The sequence below is a fragment of the Colletotrichum higginsianum genome, chromosome 8, assembly GCF_001672515.1.
Source record: "Colletotrichum higginsianum IMI 349063 chromosome 8, whole genome shotgun sequence".
Lineage (NCBI taxonomy): Eukaryota > Fungi > Ascomycota > Sordariomycetes > Glomerellales > Glomerellaceae > Colletotrichum > Colletotrichum higginsianum.
The window spans coordinates 3,612,271-3,628,818 of record NC_030960.1 but is presented as its reverse complement, the minus strand read 5'-3'; the positions used below and the strand labels follow the sequence as shown (position 1 = coordinate 3,628,818).

At 57.5% G+C, this 16,548-nt stretch overlaps 6 protein-coding genes across 6 annotated transcripts; 3 read left to right on the top strand and 3 right to left on the bottom strand.

The window, feature by feature from the left end:
• Nucleotides 1-309: 309 nt before the first annotated feature.
• CH63R_12055 (Aquaporin rerated protein, other eukaryote) lies at nt 310-1,385 on the top strand (the record flags this gene model as incomplete). The annotated part of the gene is made up of 3 exons (XM_018307029.1): nt 310-621; nt 732-1,035; nt 1,120-1,385. The coding sequence occupies 3 exons, from the start codon at nt 310-312 to the stop codon at nt 1,383-1,385; spliced, it is 882 nt and encodes a 293-aa protein (XP_018153870.1).
• Nucleotides 1,386-2,686: 1,301 nt separating this feature from the next.
• Nucleotides 2,687-3,225, bottom strand: CH63R_12054 (uncharacterized protein; the record flags this gene model as incomplete). The annotated part of the gene is made up of 2 exons (XM_018307028.1): nt 2,687-2,968; nt 3,199-3,225. 2 exons carry the CDS (start codon nt 3,223-3,225, stop codon nt 2,687-2,689), a joined length of 309 nt encoding a protein of 102 aa, XP_018153869.1.
• A 3,652-nt stretch (nt 3,226-6,877) lies between these two features.
• Nucleotides 6,878-8,917, bottom strand: CH63R_12053 (Alpha beta hydrolase family protein; the record flags this gene model as incomplete). Its single annotated transcript, XM_018307027.1, has 1 exon — nt 6,878-8,917. The coding sequence occupies one exon, from the start codon at nt 8,915-8,917 to the stop codon at nt 6,878-6,880; it is 2,040 nt and encodes a 679-aa protein (XP_018153868.1).
• Nucleotides 8,918-9,444: 527 nt separating this feature from the next.
• Nucleotides 9,445-11,357, bottom strand: CH63R_12052 (Quinate transporter; the record flags this gene model as incomplete). The annotated part of the gene is made up of 3 exons (XM_018307026.1): nt 9,445-10,526; nt 10,628-11,050; nt 11,291-11,357. The coding sequence occupies 3 exons, from the start codon at nt 11,355-11,357 to the stop codon at nt 9,445-9,447; spliced, it is 1,572 nt and encodes a 523-aa protein (XP_018153867.1).
• A 1,190-nt stretch (nt 11,358-12,547) lies between these two features.
• Nucleotides 12,548-12,844, top strand: CH63R_12051 (uncharacterized protein; the record flags this gene model as incomplete). The annotated part of the gene is made up of 2 exons (XM_018307025.1): nt 12,548-12,648; nt 12,739-12,844. The coding sequence occupies 2 exons, from the start codon at nt 12,548-12,550 to the stop codon at nt 12,842-12,844; spliced, it is 207 nt and encodes a 68-aa protein (XP_018153866.1).
• A 650-nt stretch (nt 12,845-13,494) lies between these two features.
• Nucleotides 13,495-14,451, top strand: CH63R_12050 (Amidohydrolase; the record flags this gene model as incomplete). The annotated part of the gene is made up of 1 exon (XM_018307024.1): nt 13,495-14,451. The coding sequence occupies one exon, from the start codon at nt 13,495-13,497 to the stop codon at nt 14,449-14,451; it is 957 nt and encodes a 318-aa protein (XP_018153865.1).
• Nucleotides 14,452-16,548: the final 2,097 nt, after the last annotated feature.

Genomic DNA, 16,548 nt, shown 5'->3' with positions numbered 1-16,548 from the left:
AAGACGCGACGACCGACCCCGGGAGGTTTGGGTTTTGTATCACTCACTGTTTTCTTTTCCAAATGTCCCCCCCCCCCGTTCTCGTAAGGCTTGCCGCTACGGTCCTAGACCATACGATCCTACGCGCTACCTAGTTTCCCATCCCGTGGACGGACCAAAGCCTACAAAGTCTTCATCTCTCTCTCCTTAAAAAAAGGGATCGGTTGGTTCTCTCTCTTTTGTTTCCCTTTTTTCCTAAGAACTTGTATTTTTATTACAAAAGTCCAAAAAAAGAGAGAGAGAAAAGGCCAAGAAGAGAGATCTTCAACCATGTCCACGACTGACAAGCCCCGCGGCGGCGTTGACCACTCCCATGGCCACCACCACGAGCTCCCGAGGCCGCACCTCAGCGCCATGGGAGGCCACCTGGTCGCGGCGTCGGGCGAGTTCGTCGGCACCTTCTTCTTCCTCTTCTTCGGCTACGCCGGCCAGATCATGGTCGTCCTCCAGGGCGCCGACGCGGCCCCGGACGGCTCGCTCAGCAGCCAGGGCGTCGTCTTCATCGCCCTGACCTACGGCTTCTCCCTCCTCGTCAACGTCTGGACCTTCTACCGCGTCAGCGGTGGACTGTTCAATCCCGCGGTAAGGAGGGTTTTTCTTTTTCTTCTTCTTTTGTTTTTGGTTTCTTTTCCGGCATGGAGATAAAACAGCACGTAAAAAACCTATTCGCTAACCTCTTTTGCGTGATCTAGGTCTCTCTAGGTCTGTCCCTCGGCGGTCAGCTGCCCTGGATGCGCTCCCTCTTCCTCATCCCGGCACAGCTGCTGGCTTCCATGTGCGCCGGCGGGCTGGTCGAGGCAATGTTCCCCGGCAACATCTCGCAGGCCAACTCCCTGCTCGGATCGCGCACCTCGGTCGTCCAGGGTCTCTTCCTCGAGATGTTCTTCACCGCCCAGCTCGTCATCGTCGTCTTCATGCTCGCCGTCGAGAAGTCCCGCGACACGTTCCTCGCGCCCATCGGCATCGGCCTCGCCCTCTTTATGATCATGATTCCCGGTAAGCACACACACACACACACCTCTTCCAATGTTTCCGGGCGTCGGATGGCCGTGTGAGGGAGGCTAATGAACGGCGTTCCAGGCACGTTTGCCACGGGCGGGTCGCTCAACCCGGCTCGCAGCTTTGGATGCGCCGTGGCCGGGAAACAGTTCCCCAACTACCATTGGATCTACTGGCTGGGTCCGGCCATGGGAGGCGCCCTGGCCGCGGCGTATTATCGTTTCGTGAAATGGGCACACTATGAGGAGGCCAACCCGGGCCAAGACTTGCCTGTGGACCCGGAAGATCTAGCGGCCAACAGAGTCCCCGGGCTGCCCGGCTTGATGCCTCATCATCATGAGGTGTAGGGTACTCGGGGCGGACTAATAAAGGAAAATTCATGTGGATTGTATGAGATATCTGTGATGGGGGAGAGAACAACTTGTTTGAGTAGGCATTGGAGGCAGTTTGGATTTCAAACACGAAAAGGAAAGGTAGCGAGTTATGATCTGACACATTATTGAGTATGCCCGAGTCTTGTGTCTCTCCTTCACTTTTGCATTAGAAGGTTATCGACGTTCCCTGGTCATTGTTTCTCTACTCTTCAAATCGGCTTTACTCTGTCAGCAGTGATTTTTATATCATCCGGTATTCCCCTGGGTCGTAAGATAGCATACATCCTTCATGATATGAACGGCATGATCAGTGCAATTCCGTCTGATATAGTTCTCGTGTAACTCACCAGCTCTATTAGGATTTGATGCTGTTTGTAATCGCGATGAAAAACTTCCTACCACGGTAGAGTGAGTGGCTGGAATTTGGTTGATAATGGCGTTCACTCCTTGATCTTCAAATCCGCCTCAATCGTGAAGTTGGCGAGACCACAAGGATCAAGGAGTGAACATTTTATTTTGCTTTCGTTTTACCCCAGCCAGTTCTGCTTTGGCTTGTTAACGGCTTGTAGCCATAGCGAGGCCACGCGAAAGCAGCAATATGGCATCTTCACTTTCCAAGACATTCTTAACACATCCTCCGAGTAGAAGAAGAAGCCGGGCGCCTCAGTAAAACCATAAACATATCCAGAGCTGACTGAGATTTCAGTGCTAGGTTCTGAAATGATTGGTCTGGATGATCACTACGCTGCGGCGCGTAGTTATCCTCAACAACAGACGCTGCTTGGGGGATCGACGTCTGGCCGTGCTGCTTCCCCAGCTATGTATGATTCCAGCTTTTTCAACTACGCAGACGGGCCCTGGCAAGGCCAACGATTTGCTCAAGACCCTTCAGGCTTACGGCAACCATCAGACATGCTGTGCCGTGGCTATGAAGCTTCGCACGCGATTGTCGCCAAGGGTCGTTTGGTGCGCTGGCTGAATGACTCCATGGAGTTTCAGGAAACAAGCTGCCGCACAGCGAAGTTCATCGTCACTTGAAGCTCTAATTCAATGAATAGTAACTCCAAGCGCTCAATTAGTATCAGTGGATTTAGCTTAAAAAAGCCTCCAAGCCCCATTCTCCGTCGTCTATGCCTAGTGTCATCATCGCCATCACTCATACGTCTCGTTTTTCTTTTTCATTTCCCTTATCCGCCTCATTCGTTTCAAGCGCAAGACCGTTTTGAATTTTTCGTAGAGACCTCTCTGGTCCGTCATTCATAAAAAAAGAGCCATCAGACATGCTCCTCCTCGTCTTCCTCGTCGTGGGTGTCGTCCCGCCTGGCGTCGCGCTCATACTCGTCATCTCGATGCTGGTCCTGCTCGGCATCGTCGTCGTCGTGGCCATCGACAGAGTCGGGACCTATCGTCGTTGGTGTTTTGGTTCGTCGCTGCTCCCACGTCTTTCTGGCGGTGTTGATGCTGCTGCCGTCGGGGTCGAGAGGGATGCTCGCCGCCTCGTCTGGGTGGAGCGTGGAAATGCCGCGCGACGGCCGCGTCAGCGTCCGCAGCGTCGACTCTTGACCGGGAGACGTGATCCAGTTTATGACGAGTGCAGAGAAACAGACTGGGTGGGATGCGTTAGCGAAAGAAGTGTCGAGGAGAGAACGGCTTGCTCTCACTGTCAGTGTTGCAGCACAGCAAGCAAAGCCATGCTACTTCGCCGTTTAGGGCCATGAGAACCGTGAGGTTTCTTTCGTGGGGGTGTTAGTTTCGTTCAACAGGACCATGGAGATAAGCTACATACGTTACGCTGCTCAAAAGTGTGCAGCATGACCCGATGAAAGTACGGATGACGAGTTTCCGCAGTCTTATGTTTGGCGGAGCGCGCGGTATTCGTCTATTTCGCCAGTCCAATGTCCACGGCTTCCAGAAGTTGTACTTGACGGAGTGGAGGCCTTTTGAATCCGATTAGCGTCATCTCTGGCGTCCACGCGTGGACACGATGATTGATGTGTGACTTACTCAATAGTGGCAGCAGAAACAAAATAGTAAGATAAACCTGACGGACGGATCAGGTCGTGGTCGCTACACCAGCCGAGAGGGCACTCACATTCACGGCCGCGTCGAACGAAATGAGCGGCAGCAGCACCGGTTGTTCCATTCCGATGATGCAGATGCCGTTTTCGAAATGTGTAATTCGGCTATGCCAAAGGTTCAGTGCGATTTACACCCCACCGTAGCAAACTGAGCCTTACAAGATAAAGTTCATGATGACGATGAGCACAAACACTCCTGTTACGGGGTCAGCAGTGGAAGCAGTCGTGAGCTGGCGTGAGGACCCATACCGAGCATGCCAAACGAGTTGGTAAGGTAAAGCTTCGACTTCAGGCGGCTTTTTCTCGTTTGGCGAATGATGTGCTATCATGACTGTGAGAAAACCGCAAACGAATTATATCCTTACGGCAGTTGGACACTTACAGCCCGGTCCACCATGAAGAGGTAGATGAACTTCATGCCTCACAGTTAGCCTCGGTCGTATGAAGCAGATATCGCGTGATTCACGACTCAAACGTACCAACTGAATTCCAACAGTCAGTAAGCTCCATTCAATGATTGAGGTGTTCGTCTAGCGTACCTTTGTTGTGACATATGCCCCCAGGCAGAAGAGAGTGGCCGCGGAGCATGTGTGGAAATTGAGGTCGGCCCCAAATCCAAATTGGAGGATGGAAGTACCGAAGACAAACAAAAAGGAAAAGAAGTAGATCAATATCACGACTTGGACAGTTAGCAAACCCAGTCGTCGACCCAGGTGGGTTATCACTTACGCCACATGGTCCAGGGCAGTATCCTCCAGTCCTTGACTGACAGCCATCGCATTACTACGTTCGTAGGTCAGCACAACAGGGGGGAAGGCCCACTGCGGTCCGCCGAGCGCGTCGAGGGAATAACTGACTGAAGAGAGTAGCGATTAAACAGGCCGATATCATGGCGACGATGATGCTGACGACCTTCCCGGCGAGGGGCTCCGGCGAATGGTTGATACTCGCGCGGCGCGCCACGGCCGCGACGACGGCGCCCGACAGCTCCATGGCTCCAGCTCCCGCGTGCTGTCGCAGATTGCTATTGGGGCCCCATCAAGACCGATCGTGTTCGACCTGCTAGCCTCGGAGACGCCGACGCGAGTTATCGGGGGATGCAAGGTAAGGGGGGCAAGGTAAGGGGGGTGATGCGGGACAACAAGGCGAGGAGGTGGCCCGCGATGGGGGTGTTTCGAGGCCCCTTTGACCGACGACGGATTGGAAGTGGTCGATGCTCGACGATTCGGTTCTTGAACGAGCGTGGAGAGGGAGAGTAACAGGCTCCTTTGGGAGTTGATCAAGGCGGGAACGGGGTGGGTGGGGAGGGTGACGGAGAGAATACTATGGCTCGACGCGGGGGGGGGCGGAAGGGCATCGAGGGACGATGATGGCATTGTTTGGGAAACTTTGTCCCATCAAGACGAGAGCAGTCGGAACTCGCTCACTCCCGTACCCCAATCCCGTCGTTGTATCGTCAAGACGGAGAAGAAACAGGGACTTCCGCGCTCACACATACACACACACACACACACACACACACACACACACACACACACAAACTCGCACATCTACAATGTAGGACGCACGTGGCACGCTGGTGCCGTGCGGCGGTTTGCGTGGCATGTCCAAGCGGCGATGAAGGATTCCAACCCAAATCCCAACGAATAGAGTTCTGGTCAAACGCGCCATGCAACGGGTTGATGGTGGCATGGCAACCCTCACCGACCATCCTGACTCATGTTGTGCATGTTTCCCCTCCCCCTTCCACCACCTTCCCGATGATGGGCTGTGACGGGTTTTCGGCTTGCCGTCATAGCTTTTCGCAGCTTTCGCGCTCGTTCGGGCCTCTCACGGGCGCACATGACAGATAGAGGGATTCGGCCTTCCTTCTTGAGCATCTCCGTCTCAAGGGGACGGGGTGGCGGGTGGCGGAGAACGGAGGGCGCAGCCATGTGATACGACCATAGGTCCGATCATATGGAATGAGCGTTCCCTTACCCGGGATGTTTTCTGTCCCTTCATGGTAGTCTGTGTGGACTGAAAGTCCGACGACTGTCTGTCTGTCTTTTGAACATGTAAACAAGGTGACTGGTATCCGGCCGCCTGTCCTGTTCGGCGTCGTTCGGAAACGGAAATCTGCGACAAAGCCAGTACCCTGTCTACCCTGTCCATGAGAGACCTTCGAGAGCCACTGGCATGGCTATCGGAGAGTATCCGCAGTGCATTTTGAAAGATGTGTTAAGAATAGTATCCAATCCATGCGGCGGATGTCAGTCTCAAGATATGTCCGGGCTGTCTTTTTATCAAAGTCGATCCTTCTCACCTGGGTGATTTGTATTTTAAGAAGCTCCCCGTCGACTTCAAAGTGGAATGTCTGTTCATTGTAACACTTCTTGTGCTCACGACTTTGCCAACGTAACACCCTCACCGAGAATCTCGAATCTCCAGTCAACCGTCACCGAAGATGTAAAGCGCCCATCACTTCTCGCCTTTACCCCCCGCAGCCCCGTAGGCCGAGAACATGGGAACTGGCCACGTTCCTGGTTACAAGAAGGCGTTTGTAAAGACAAAAGGAGGCTTCGTCTGCTGCTCCCCGAATCGCATGACGCCAGTTGACGTCGGCATGAGATTTCTTTACACTTTGTTGGCATGGTTAGGGATCAGTCAGCCGTGGAGGGGCATTGGCAACGATTCGTCGGAAGCAATGATTCAACAAGGTCCACTGAATAAGATTTAGGTACGGTTCGTGGTGTGCCGACGATGACATCGGGATGCTGTGGGCGAGCCTGGTTCGAACATGGGTCGCCCAAGTTGACCCCGTGCCAAGCTTTCGGACAATTGAGAGTCATGGCAGACAATAAAGTGTTGTTGGACGATGATAGAGAGCGTTGGAATTAGTCCGACAGACACATCAAACTTGAATGCAGTAATATGGGCCTAAGATCCTTGGTTCTGGTGTCTCTTGCCATCTCTCAACTGATTCTATGTCTGTGTCCGGAAACTGTCATGTGAAAGTACCTGGGCATATTGGGGGTGACTCGCGCCAAATTGAGGGCCTTCGCTTGGCAGTTTAACTCTGTGCAAGCAGCCTTGGCAGATAATGATTTCAAATATCGTGTGCTATTAAAGCAAGGGTCAAATCAGCAGCCATCCAAGTTGACATGCCTTCTGCGGTCAACTTTGAGACAGAACGTGTTGTCTCGGGATATGACAGCGGCACAGAGACTCACCGGTGCTCCCGTACGAGAAAACGTAGCTGGGTCTTGTCAAGATTTATGTTGTAGCTTCCGTGGTTTGGTGGACAAGCAAGTTTGTTTACAATAGCAACACGAATACACAAACGAATAAAGCGAACATGTGGTCCCTCTCTCCCTCACCTCAACTCAAGCGGCTGATCACTGTTTTCTACTTCATGAATTCCATCTCGCGGAGGTGCTCACGCCACACGCCGACGGGATCCAAGCCTCCCACGGTCATGTCCTTCACGCCGCCGTCCTTGACGCCATACAAATACGGCTTCTCGTCGGCATAGCACGCCGTCTCCGCCTTGTCGGGCAGCGTCCCGTCGAGGATGTACGCCCTGGCGATCGCGTCGGTGCACCGCGACGTGTCCCTCGACGAGTGCCCGTAGCCGTGGTGCGCGATCAGCCTGGCGTTGTCGCGCCCCATCTCCGCCAGAAGCCGGCGGCCGTTGCGCAGCGGCGTCGCCGGGTCGTGCGTCTCCGCGATGAGGAGCACCGGGTTCCGGAGCGCGTGGTCGAGGCCGCCGCGGTAGACGCCGGCGGGCTCGGGCCAGTACTTTGTGAAGTGCTGGCACGGGAACACGTCGTAGAAGCGCGAGTTGCCCGAGAGCCAGGACGTGGCCGTCATGTTGGCCCAGAGGGACCCCCACCAGTCGAGGCCGTCTGGGGGAAGGGGCGCGTCGTAGGAGTCGCCGCAGATGACGAGAAAGCCGAGCTCGTCTGACGAGGGCCGCTTGTTGGGCGTGGCTGGCAGGGCCGGGTCGTATTCCCAGGCGGCGTTCTCGAGGAACGCCGCGGCGAGCGTCGAGTTGCCTTGTTCCAGGTCGGACAGCATCCTCGCGAGGGCCGGCCAGGTCTGGGCGTTGTACATGGCGCTGTAGATGGCGGCGGTGAGCACCGAGTACGTCACGAGCGACGGGCCGCTCTCCTGCGTGTATCCGGCGATGGGACGGTCGACGAGCGACGAGAGAAACGACCTCAGCCGACGGTCCAGCTGCTTGAGGGTGACGGGCTCCTTTCCGTCTCTGGGCTCCGCCAACGCGCAGTGGTCCGGCCCGGCGTTGATGCACTCGCCGAGGAAGCCGTCGTGCCACGCATCCGTCGCGTTGTCGAGAGCCGTCCATCCGAAGCCGCCGAGCAGGCGGTGATCGCGCACGTACTCGGTCCCGTCGAGGATCATGCGGCCGACGCTGTCGGGGAACAGGTTCGCGTACGTCTGGCCGATGCCGGTCCCGTAGCTGACGAGATAGCCCGTCAGCTCGTCCTCGCCGAGGGCCTTCCTGATCTCCTCCAGGTCGCGGGCGACCATTCCCGTGCCGACGAAGCGGCCGAGGTCCCCGTGGGTCTCCCAGCAGGCCTTGAAAATCGCGTCGTTCATGGCGTCCGCGATGTTGAGCTGGCGCTCCGGGTCGGATACCTCCAGGTACTGCCCGGTGATGAGCGACCAGTGGTCCCGGTCGACGTCGTAGGGAAAGCAGGCCACGGCCGGCTGGGTGATGTTGACCCCCCTCGGATCCCAGCCAAGGACATCAAAGGTGCCGTTGCTGAGGCGCTTGGAGACCTGCTCCGAGACCCTCCAGACGTAGGACGTTCCGCTGCCGCCTGGGCCGCCGGGTTCGACGACGATGGTCCGCTGGCTCTTGCCGCCCGGGGGCGGGTTCTTGTAGCCGTCGACAGGTGCGCCCACGCGGGCCAATCCGGAGACCTGATACTTCGTGATGGCCAGCCGGACGATTCGGTCGTCCGACTTGTTGGTGTAGTCTAGGGGTACCTCCAGGTAGCCGCAGAGGTAGATGCCGCGGTCGGAGTAAGGATCGGCGGCAGCCCGCTCGACGGAAACCGTCTTGTTCCCCCAGCTCCAATGAGACGGGTCCGGGTCGAAGAGCCCCGCCCAGGTCTGCTCGGGGTGAGGGTCGTCGAGCGGCGGCGGGACCGAGGCGTTCGTGCAGGGGATCAGACGGAAGGGGTCCTTGGGAAGAGGAAACCGGCCGAAGGGAGAGTCATTGCTTTGGCTGTGGCTTTTGTGACGCCCCAACCCGAGGATTTGAGGCGCGTGCAAGTAGATGTTGCCGAAGCTGAGCAAAATGAGCACGCCGATAATCGCCAGATCCGTGCCAAGTCTTGAGCGCCGAGGCCGAAACGGAGGCGTCGGCGGCGGCGGCGGCAGCGGCGGACGTATCGTCGAATGGTCTACGTTCCCCATGGTTACCCGTGTGTTCAATCAAGACAGACAAGACTTCGAGGAATTGGATGTTGTGGTAGGAAGGAAGAGAATTCCCGCTGCGCTTGTGGTGACGGCAGCACAGCCAGGTAACCCGTTCGTTTCCCAGTCCGTCCTGGCTTTCTTAGGGAAGACACGCGTGAGTGAGTGGCAGTGAGACGGCCGCTGCCTGGCCTGGTGATTCCGGGAGGGGTTTGAATCCTGCGAGGTTGGTGCACTTTCACCTTCCCAGGCTGGGCGAGGGGGGGGATCTATCGGCCGAGATGCCCCCACTTCTCTCGCCGAAATCGGCTCCGGGCTCCGGCTCCGGCCGGGAGAAGACCCCGAAATCACGGCTGTGGCGGCACGTTACGCGACATTGACGGATTCCAGATCGGCCCATTTCATAGATGATGACAAAAGGAGGATTCTATACCCTGTTTGATCGAATATGAAGAAGGGGAAAAAAGAATACGAGAGGTTGGAGGGGGAAAAACGCTCATAATGGGTAGTAACAACCAAAAAAACAATCAAGCCTCCGTCTTGCGATCCTGCGTGAACGGTCCTTCTTTTGAGTCCTTCCCCGTCGAGTCGCCCTTCCCAAAGGGCTTCGTCTCGCTCGAGTCCAGGTCCACGCTCGCCCTCCATCCCATCCACCAGCGGCCGCTGAACAGCTCCTCCATCCTCTCCATCGGGATTCCCTTGGTCTCGGGCGCCCAGAGGCCGAGGAGGACGAGCCCGCCGGCGCAGATGCACGCCCAGAAGACGTAGGCGCCCCAGATGTCGAGGCTGACGAACATGTTGGGCGTCACGCGCACGACGGCGAACTGGAAGAACCAGTGCAGCGCCATGTTGGTCGCGTAGCAGACGCTGCGGATGCGCGTCGGGTAGATCTCGGTGCCGTACAGGTACTGCACGGTGCACAGGCCGATGGACCAGCCGACGGCGTAGACGAAGACGGAGGCGATGGCGGCGTCGGACGCCGGCTTGTTGCCGCCGTCGATCCACACGGCCATGTACACGGCCATGTACACGTGGGTGACGCACTGCAGGAACAGGCCGGCGATGAAGCACCGCCGGCGGCCAAAGACGTCGACGAGGCCCCAGGTGAAGACCATGGTGAAGACGAGCTTGACGGCGCCGTACGCGCCGCTCGTGATGAGCGACGTGTTGTCGCCGACGACGCCGGCGTACCGGAAGATCTCGGGGATGTAGTACGTGATGCCGTTGCCGCCGGACCACTGCGCGACGGTCTGCATGGCGGCGCCGAGGAGGAACCGCGTGCGGTAGGTGGGGATGGTGGCGATGTCCCTGACGATGGACCAGGTGGACGCGTCGGCGAGGATCTGCTGCCGGTTGCGGATCTGCTCGTGGATCTCGTCGTACTCGAGCGCGAGGGCCTGGTCGCCCGGGTCGGCGTGCCGGAGCTTCGCCAGCACGGCGAGGGCCTCGTCGCCGCGGTCCCGGGACGCGAGCCAGCGCGGGGTGTCGTCGAGGAAGAAGGACGCGACGAAGGCCAGGCCGACGGGGATGAGCGGGATGGCGATGACGAGGCGGTACTGCATCCTCGTCGCGGCCAGCGTCGCGTTGGCGGCGTAGTTGATGAAGAAGCCTGGGCAAGTCAGCGTGATGACGCTCTAAGAAACAACACTCTCCCTCTCCCCCTCTCCCCCTCCCCCATGGCCCGGCGCTTGTAGAATATTTTGGACTCACCTATTGTCAGGAACGACAGCAGGACAACCATGTAGATGCTCACGACCATGCCGCGCGACTTGGCCGGGGCGATCTCGGACAGGTACAGAGGGGCGACGACGGTGAGGCCGCCGGCGCCGATGCCGCCCCAGATGCGGGCGAAGAGCATCAGGCCGAGGATGCCGGACGCGAAGACCTGCATGAGGGCGCCCGCCATCCACACGGCGACGAACAGCTGCCAGGCCCTCAGCCGGCCGAGCCGGTCGTTAACGGCGAGCGCGAGGAGGGAGCCGAAGGCGGCGCCGAGGACGCCGAACGACGAGATGTTGGCCTTACGGTCCGCCAGGCCGGACGGGTTGCCCTCCCAGTCGCTCGGGAGGAGGCCGAAGTCCCGCTTGAAGGAGTTCAGGCCCGTCGACGCGCTAAAGCCGCCTTCATCGTAACCTGCAAGGGGGAGAAACAGAGAGGAGCTAGTCAGTTTACGAGAGTTCCCAGGTGGAGTATTTTCTTCTTCTTTTTTTTTTTCCTTTCTAAAAAAACAAAAGGGACATGACGGATGGCTCCTTCGTTAGGGCTCCTTTTGGAATAGACGGATGGGATGGACTGACAGCCGTTGACCGACTATAGATAGATAACGCAGGGTGTGTGTGTGTGTGTGTGCGCGCGCATAGACTTGAGACTTACCCTTGGGGATAGACCCGCACGAGATAACAATGATTGTCAGTAGGTAGTAGGGGTTGAGATGGACCATTTTGCGGTCGTCAAGGTGAGAGTTGCCTTTCCTCCGTTGGTTGCGGGCGCAGAGTTGGGAATTTTGAAAAAAGTTTTTTTTTCCCTTTTTTTCCCTTTTCTTCCCGTTGTCGGCCCCCTTATTTTGCGACACGCAATCTCTGACAAGAGTCACACCACACGCAACCCGTCGCCCCGAGCTTTTCTTTCTCTCGCCCGTCGGTCGTTCTTAGTCTTCTTCTTATTCTGCTTCCCTCGCCCGTACGGAAAACCGTCGCTCAAGCTTCGCGGGGGAGGGGTGAGGGAGAGGGAGAGGGGGGGGAGGGGACCGCAATCACTCTCCGGGGTAAGACGGATACAGACAGACAGGCTCGCTCACGTTCTCTCCAGACTTTTGAGAGGGGAGGGGCTCGGTTCGTGGTTCAACCCCACGATTTCGTCGTTCGGCGGTCGATCGCGCGGGAGGAGGAGGAGGAGATCTTGTGCAGGCGAGTGGGGGAATTGGGGGGTTCACCGTTCAGAGTACACATCGGACGTTGGCCGAACTGAGAGGAGAAAGTGAGGAGGACTCTGGAAGGGGGTGAAAGAAGAGCCTGGAGAGAGGTTTCTTAGTAAGGCATATCCACCTTCACTCGGGAGTTGCGTTCATCCAGTCCCAGTCCCAGTCTCCCCAGTCTCTTCCCCTCGTGCTGTATGTGTAAGTGCCGGGCTGGCCAACAGGCAAGGCTCTCGAAGGACCCGGGGGGGGGGGGGGGGTTGCACAAGTATCTTGCAGCGTCGAGACGGCAGCAGAGTGACTTACTTGGCTTCAGCATCACACTCACGGTATTCCCGGATCGCTTCCAGCCCAAGTCCTCGGGGTCCAGGGTCCTAGGGGCCGTGTCACCCGTGTGCGCCACTCACTCACAGGCCGCTACAGCAGAAACTGACTTCTCACTCTCACTGCTCTGTACCTCTGTACGCTCACCCTCACTCTCACTCTCACTCTCACTGGTCAATCTCAGTCTCATCGCTCACTCCGTTCTGCCAGCTCTCATCCTCTCGGCCAACTTCCGAACCGGCCTCACGCAGCCCGCGCCCTGACTCGTGGCGAACAGCACAACAATGGTGACGACCCTCTCTCTCTCTCTCTCTCACTCACTTTCTCTCTCTGTTACTCTCGCACATTACACCGCGCCTAGAGTGAGCCCGGGACGCCGCCGCCGCATCCCAATGGCCCGAGTCCCTGGACGTCAATCATCCCTCCCTCCACTCCACCACTCAACAACAACCCGCTGCTGGCCGTCCGTCGGCCATGTTCCATACCTAGGGTGGTGTGTTCTGAAAATAGTTCCATGTCATGTATGCGTAGTTAGTAGTTACACCACACACACACACACACACAAACCGCTCACCACCAAAAGCCGCAACCGAACTTTCAACCTCCCCCGGGTTCAAAGGCTGGCTGTGCTCGCTACCTTGATCATCGGCCATCCTCCGAGCCCACGAAGGCCCAAAACTCTTGACTAGCCGGCCTGCATCTCTGCTCTTTCTCTCTCTTTCCTAAAACCCTTCACCACTTAAACCTCCACTACCGTTCCTACTACAAGGTCTCACTTGTTGCATATACCTGCGGATCTACGGATAGAGTCTTCCCTCTTCGAGGATGCTGCAACTCAATGATCCACACAATGACCCGGGCCTTTGGTGGGTTCTCCTCAAGCGCGATGGGCCGGCGTCCATATGTGCAGGCGCACCGCCGCCGCCATCGCACCGCTCCAATGTCGTCGTCTCTGCTGCCCGTCGTTGCGGATAACAGAAACCCCGTCTCGTCGGTCTTGTCGTCGGTTTGTTCTCGCGAGGAGAAGGATTCATCCCTTCCACACTCTTCCAGCAACCGGCCGACCAACGTCCATCTCCACCACCACCACCATCTTCTCCCACGTCGACTCATAGAGCCTCGACAACGACCTCCACCACCACCACCGCCGCAAGCCCGCCTCTTTTCCACGGCAGGGTCCTTTTCCGCTCCCCTTACACATAGGACGACCCTCGATATGCTTCACGAAAGACCCATGCCTCCGTCACACCCCTCCATCACCTCCTTCTCCTCCTCCTCCTCATCATCATCCTCCTCGTCGCCCTCTTCCTCCTCCCTCCCTCATCAACTTCAGGCCGTCATGGCTCTTCTACAACCTTTCCTCACCCCGACGTCGACCAGACACGACGACAAGCTCTCACACAGGGTCGTCACCAACGCACGGCGGAAGTTGACTCTGCCGGAGCGGATCCCCCGTGGCGCGTGGGACTCACACATGCACGTCGTCGACCCTGCCGCATATCCCTTGGCGAAGGATGCCGTATACTGCCCCAAGACGCACCGGCTCGACCACGCCCTCTCGTTCGAGTCGTCCGTCGGCATCGACAACATCGTCCTCGTCCAGCCCTCCATCTACGGCTACGACAACACGTGCCTACTCGACGCCCTGCGTGCCCTCGGCCCCCGCCGCGGCCGGGCCGTCGTGGCCTTCGAACCGGGCAGCCTGTCCGAGAGCACCCGCAGGGAGTGGCACAAGCTCGGTGTAAGAGGCGTGCGCATCAACCTGTCCTCCGTCGGCAAGTCCCTCGACGCCCGGGAGCTCCGTGAGCTGCTGCACCGCTACGCCCGCGACTGTAAGCCCCTGGACTGGGTCATCCAGCTGTACATGCCCATGTCCATGATCGAGCTGCTGGAGCCCGTCGTCCCGACGCTCGGCGTCCGCGTCTGCATCGACCACCTCGGCCACCCGTGCGTCAAGGACATGCCGTCGGAGGACCCGTACGACATGCCGGGCTTCGCTTCCCTGGCGAAGCTGCTGCGGGCTGGCAACACGTACGTCAAGCTGTCGGCGCCGTACCGTCTGAGCACCCGGGCCGACCACAGCGACCTGGAGCCCATCGCGCGGGAGGTCCTGCGTCTACGGGGCAGGGACCGCGTCATATTCGCGACGGACTGGCCGCACACCCGGTTCGAGGGGCTGGACATCCGGCCGTGGATGGAGACGGTCCTCGACTGGTGCGGCAAGGACGACGTCCTGACCGACAGGCTGTTCAGGGGCAACGCGGAGGACCTGTGGAATGCCCGGTGTGAGAGATGACGCATCTCAACGGCGACGACACTGGGCTTATTCGTGTTGGTGTAAAGCGTTGCATGCCTCCCATTCTTCTTGTCTTTAGCATAGCAAGCGCTGCCTGTATTTTTGTCTTTTTCCCTTTTTCTTCTTCTCTTCTCATTGCAGAGAAACACTTGCGTTGGTCTCGGCCGACGCATTTTCACGATTTACGACTACCAAAGAACTTAGAAACGAACAATAATACCACGAGCCCCCGATTGTCTCTGATTTCTCTTCCTGTCGATCTGCCTGTTAGTGAGTGTATAATGCCACAACACACGTGTCATTGCGGAGCTCACTGGGCAGCTAGCACGGCTTGGTATGTGGTGCCCGTCTCGGCTTCGGACCGAAAACCCATCACCTTGGGTCCTAGGACTCTCTGCGACCTGGCTCACTGGTCCAAGCTCTCCGGGTCTCTCGGTCAGAGACCGAACGAAATAGAGGTTGCGCGCGCATCTTTACGGGCACTGCTGTTGATGACCCATGCCCATGGCCTCTACGACGATCGCTTGCAATGGAAACCGGGTCGATGGTGCTTGGCGTCCTGTGTGGCCGTTGACATGTAACGTGTAGGGAACATCCCATATTCAGTCGGGAGGCATGTGTCTAGCCTATAACCCTGCATGTAAGTACAGGTAATCATTCAGAAAGAGAGGCTGTCGAGCTATGGGGCAGCGCAGAAACTTTCAACTTCAAGATAAGCTTTGGCCCGTGTCAGTTTGACTTTTTCTTATACCTCAGACTTTTCCCTTCCCGTGAGTGTAACCCTGTAGTACTTTAGATCTCTTGGCTCGGGATACACATCCTTCCCGCACACACACACACACACACACGCACACACAAAAAGAAGAAGAAAAGAGTTGGGTACTCAAACGACCTTCCAAGTCGAGGTTGAACTGTGTAAACAACAACGTTTGATTCACACAGTTCGCGGCTACCAATTACATTAAGCATCGTCAGGCATGTGCTGACGCCAGTAGTGCCAGCGTTGAGCGGCTGGGTCTGGACATTGGTCGTGAACACATCTTGAGCCCCAACTCGCCCAAACGGCAACTCGCGGCTCGCTGCTCGACCTCAGAGAAGACCAGCCCGAGCTTTGTGCCACCAAGCGGGTGGGCCAGATCCGGATGCCGCGGGTGCAATGTGTGTGATGGGTCCCCCACAGCGACGGGCGAGCAGATCCGCGGCGGGGGGAAAGGGTTGTCAGACTTGCATACTCGCGGAGCTGGCCACGCTGGGCTGGGAGACGAGGGGGCGGTCTGCGTGCTGCGGGACAGACTCAGAGCAGCAGCGGACAACGGACTAATCCGGGCGGAGTTTGTCGGTGGTAAGGTTTTTACGCAGTTCCCGGAGAAGTTTAGGTGATGACCAACAGCGTCGTCCCCCTCATCGTGGCAAGACGCTTTGGGAATTCCGCGGTATTATCTGGTCTTCAGCGGGAGGCACACGGCAGCGACGGCAACGACGGCCTGTAGTGGGACTCGGACGATGGCTCCGACAACGTTTATGCTCTTTTCGAGGAGAACCAACCGGCACGGAATCAAAGAAGGGCGGGCTGGGGAACCGACTACCTGTTCGACAAGATTTAACGGTGGATGACCCCGAGCTCTCCATCCGGGGGAACCTCGTGTCTTCAAGATTCATATCCCATGTGCGCCAATCTAACCCCACACATAGAATCCCGCGGGGAGGCTTGCTTCTTTACCAAGAAATGGCTTAAGATCCCCAGGTTTCCAGCCAAACAACCGCCCCCCCCCCCGGTCGACTTCCGCCTTCCGGGTTCCGGCCACCGTCCGTAGGGGAAACAATTCAACAGTCCTCGCTCGAGAACGGTCGAATGAGGAAATCGGAGCCTCTGCACTCCCAAAGCCGCATATGCTATATTCGTTTCCCTTGTTAGATGGTGGGAAACAAGCCTGCTTTTGGCTCTGCGCAACGTAGTTTGATGGGTTTTTGGCTCACAGCTTCCCCCGGAGTACGGAATCATTTGCGGGGAAGCGCTCATCTAACTATTGAATCCGGGGGAATGATGTCGATCCCAAAGACTGACAAGAGATTGTCGAGAAAGCCGTCATGACAATA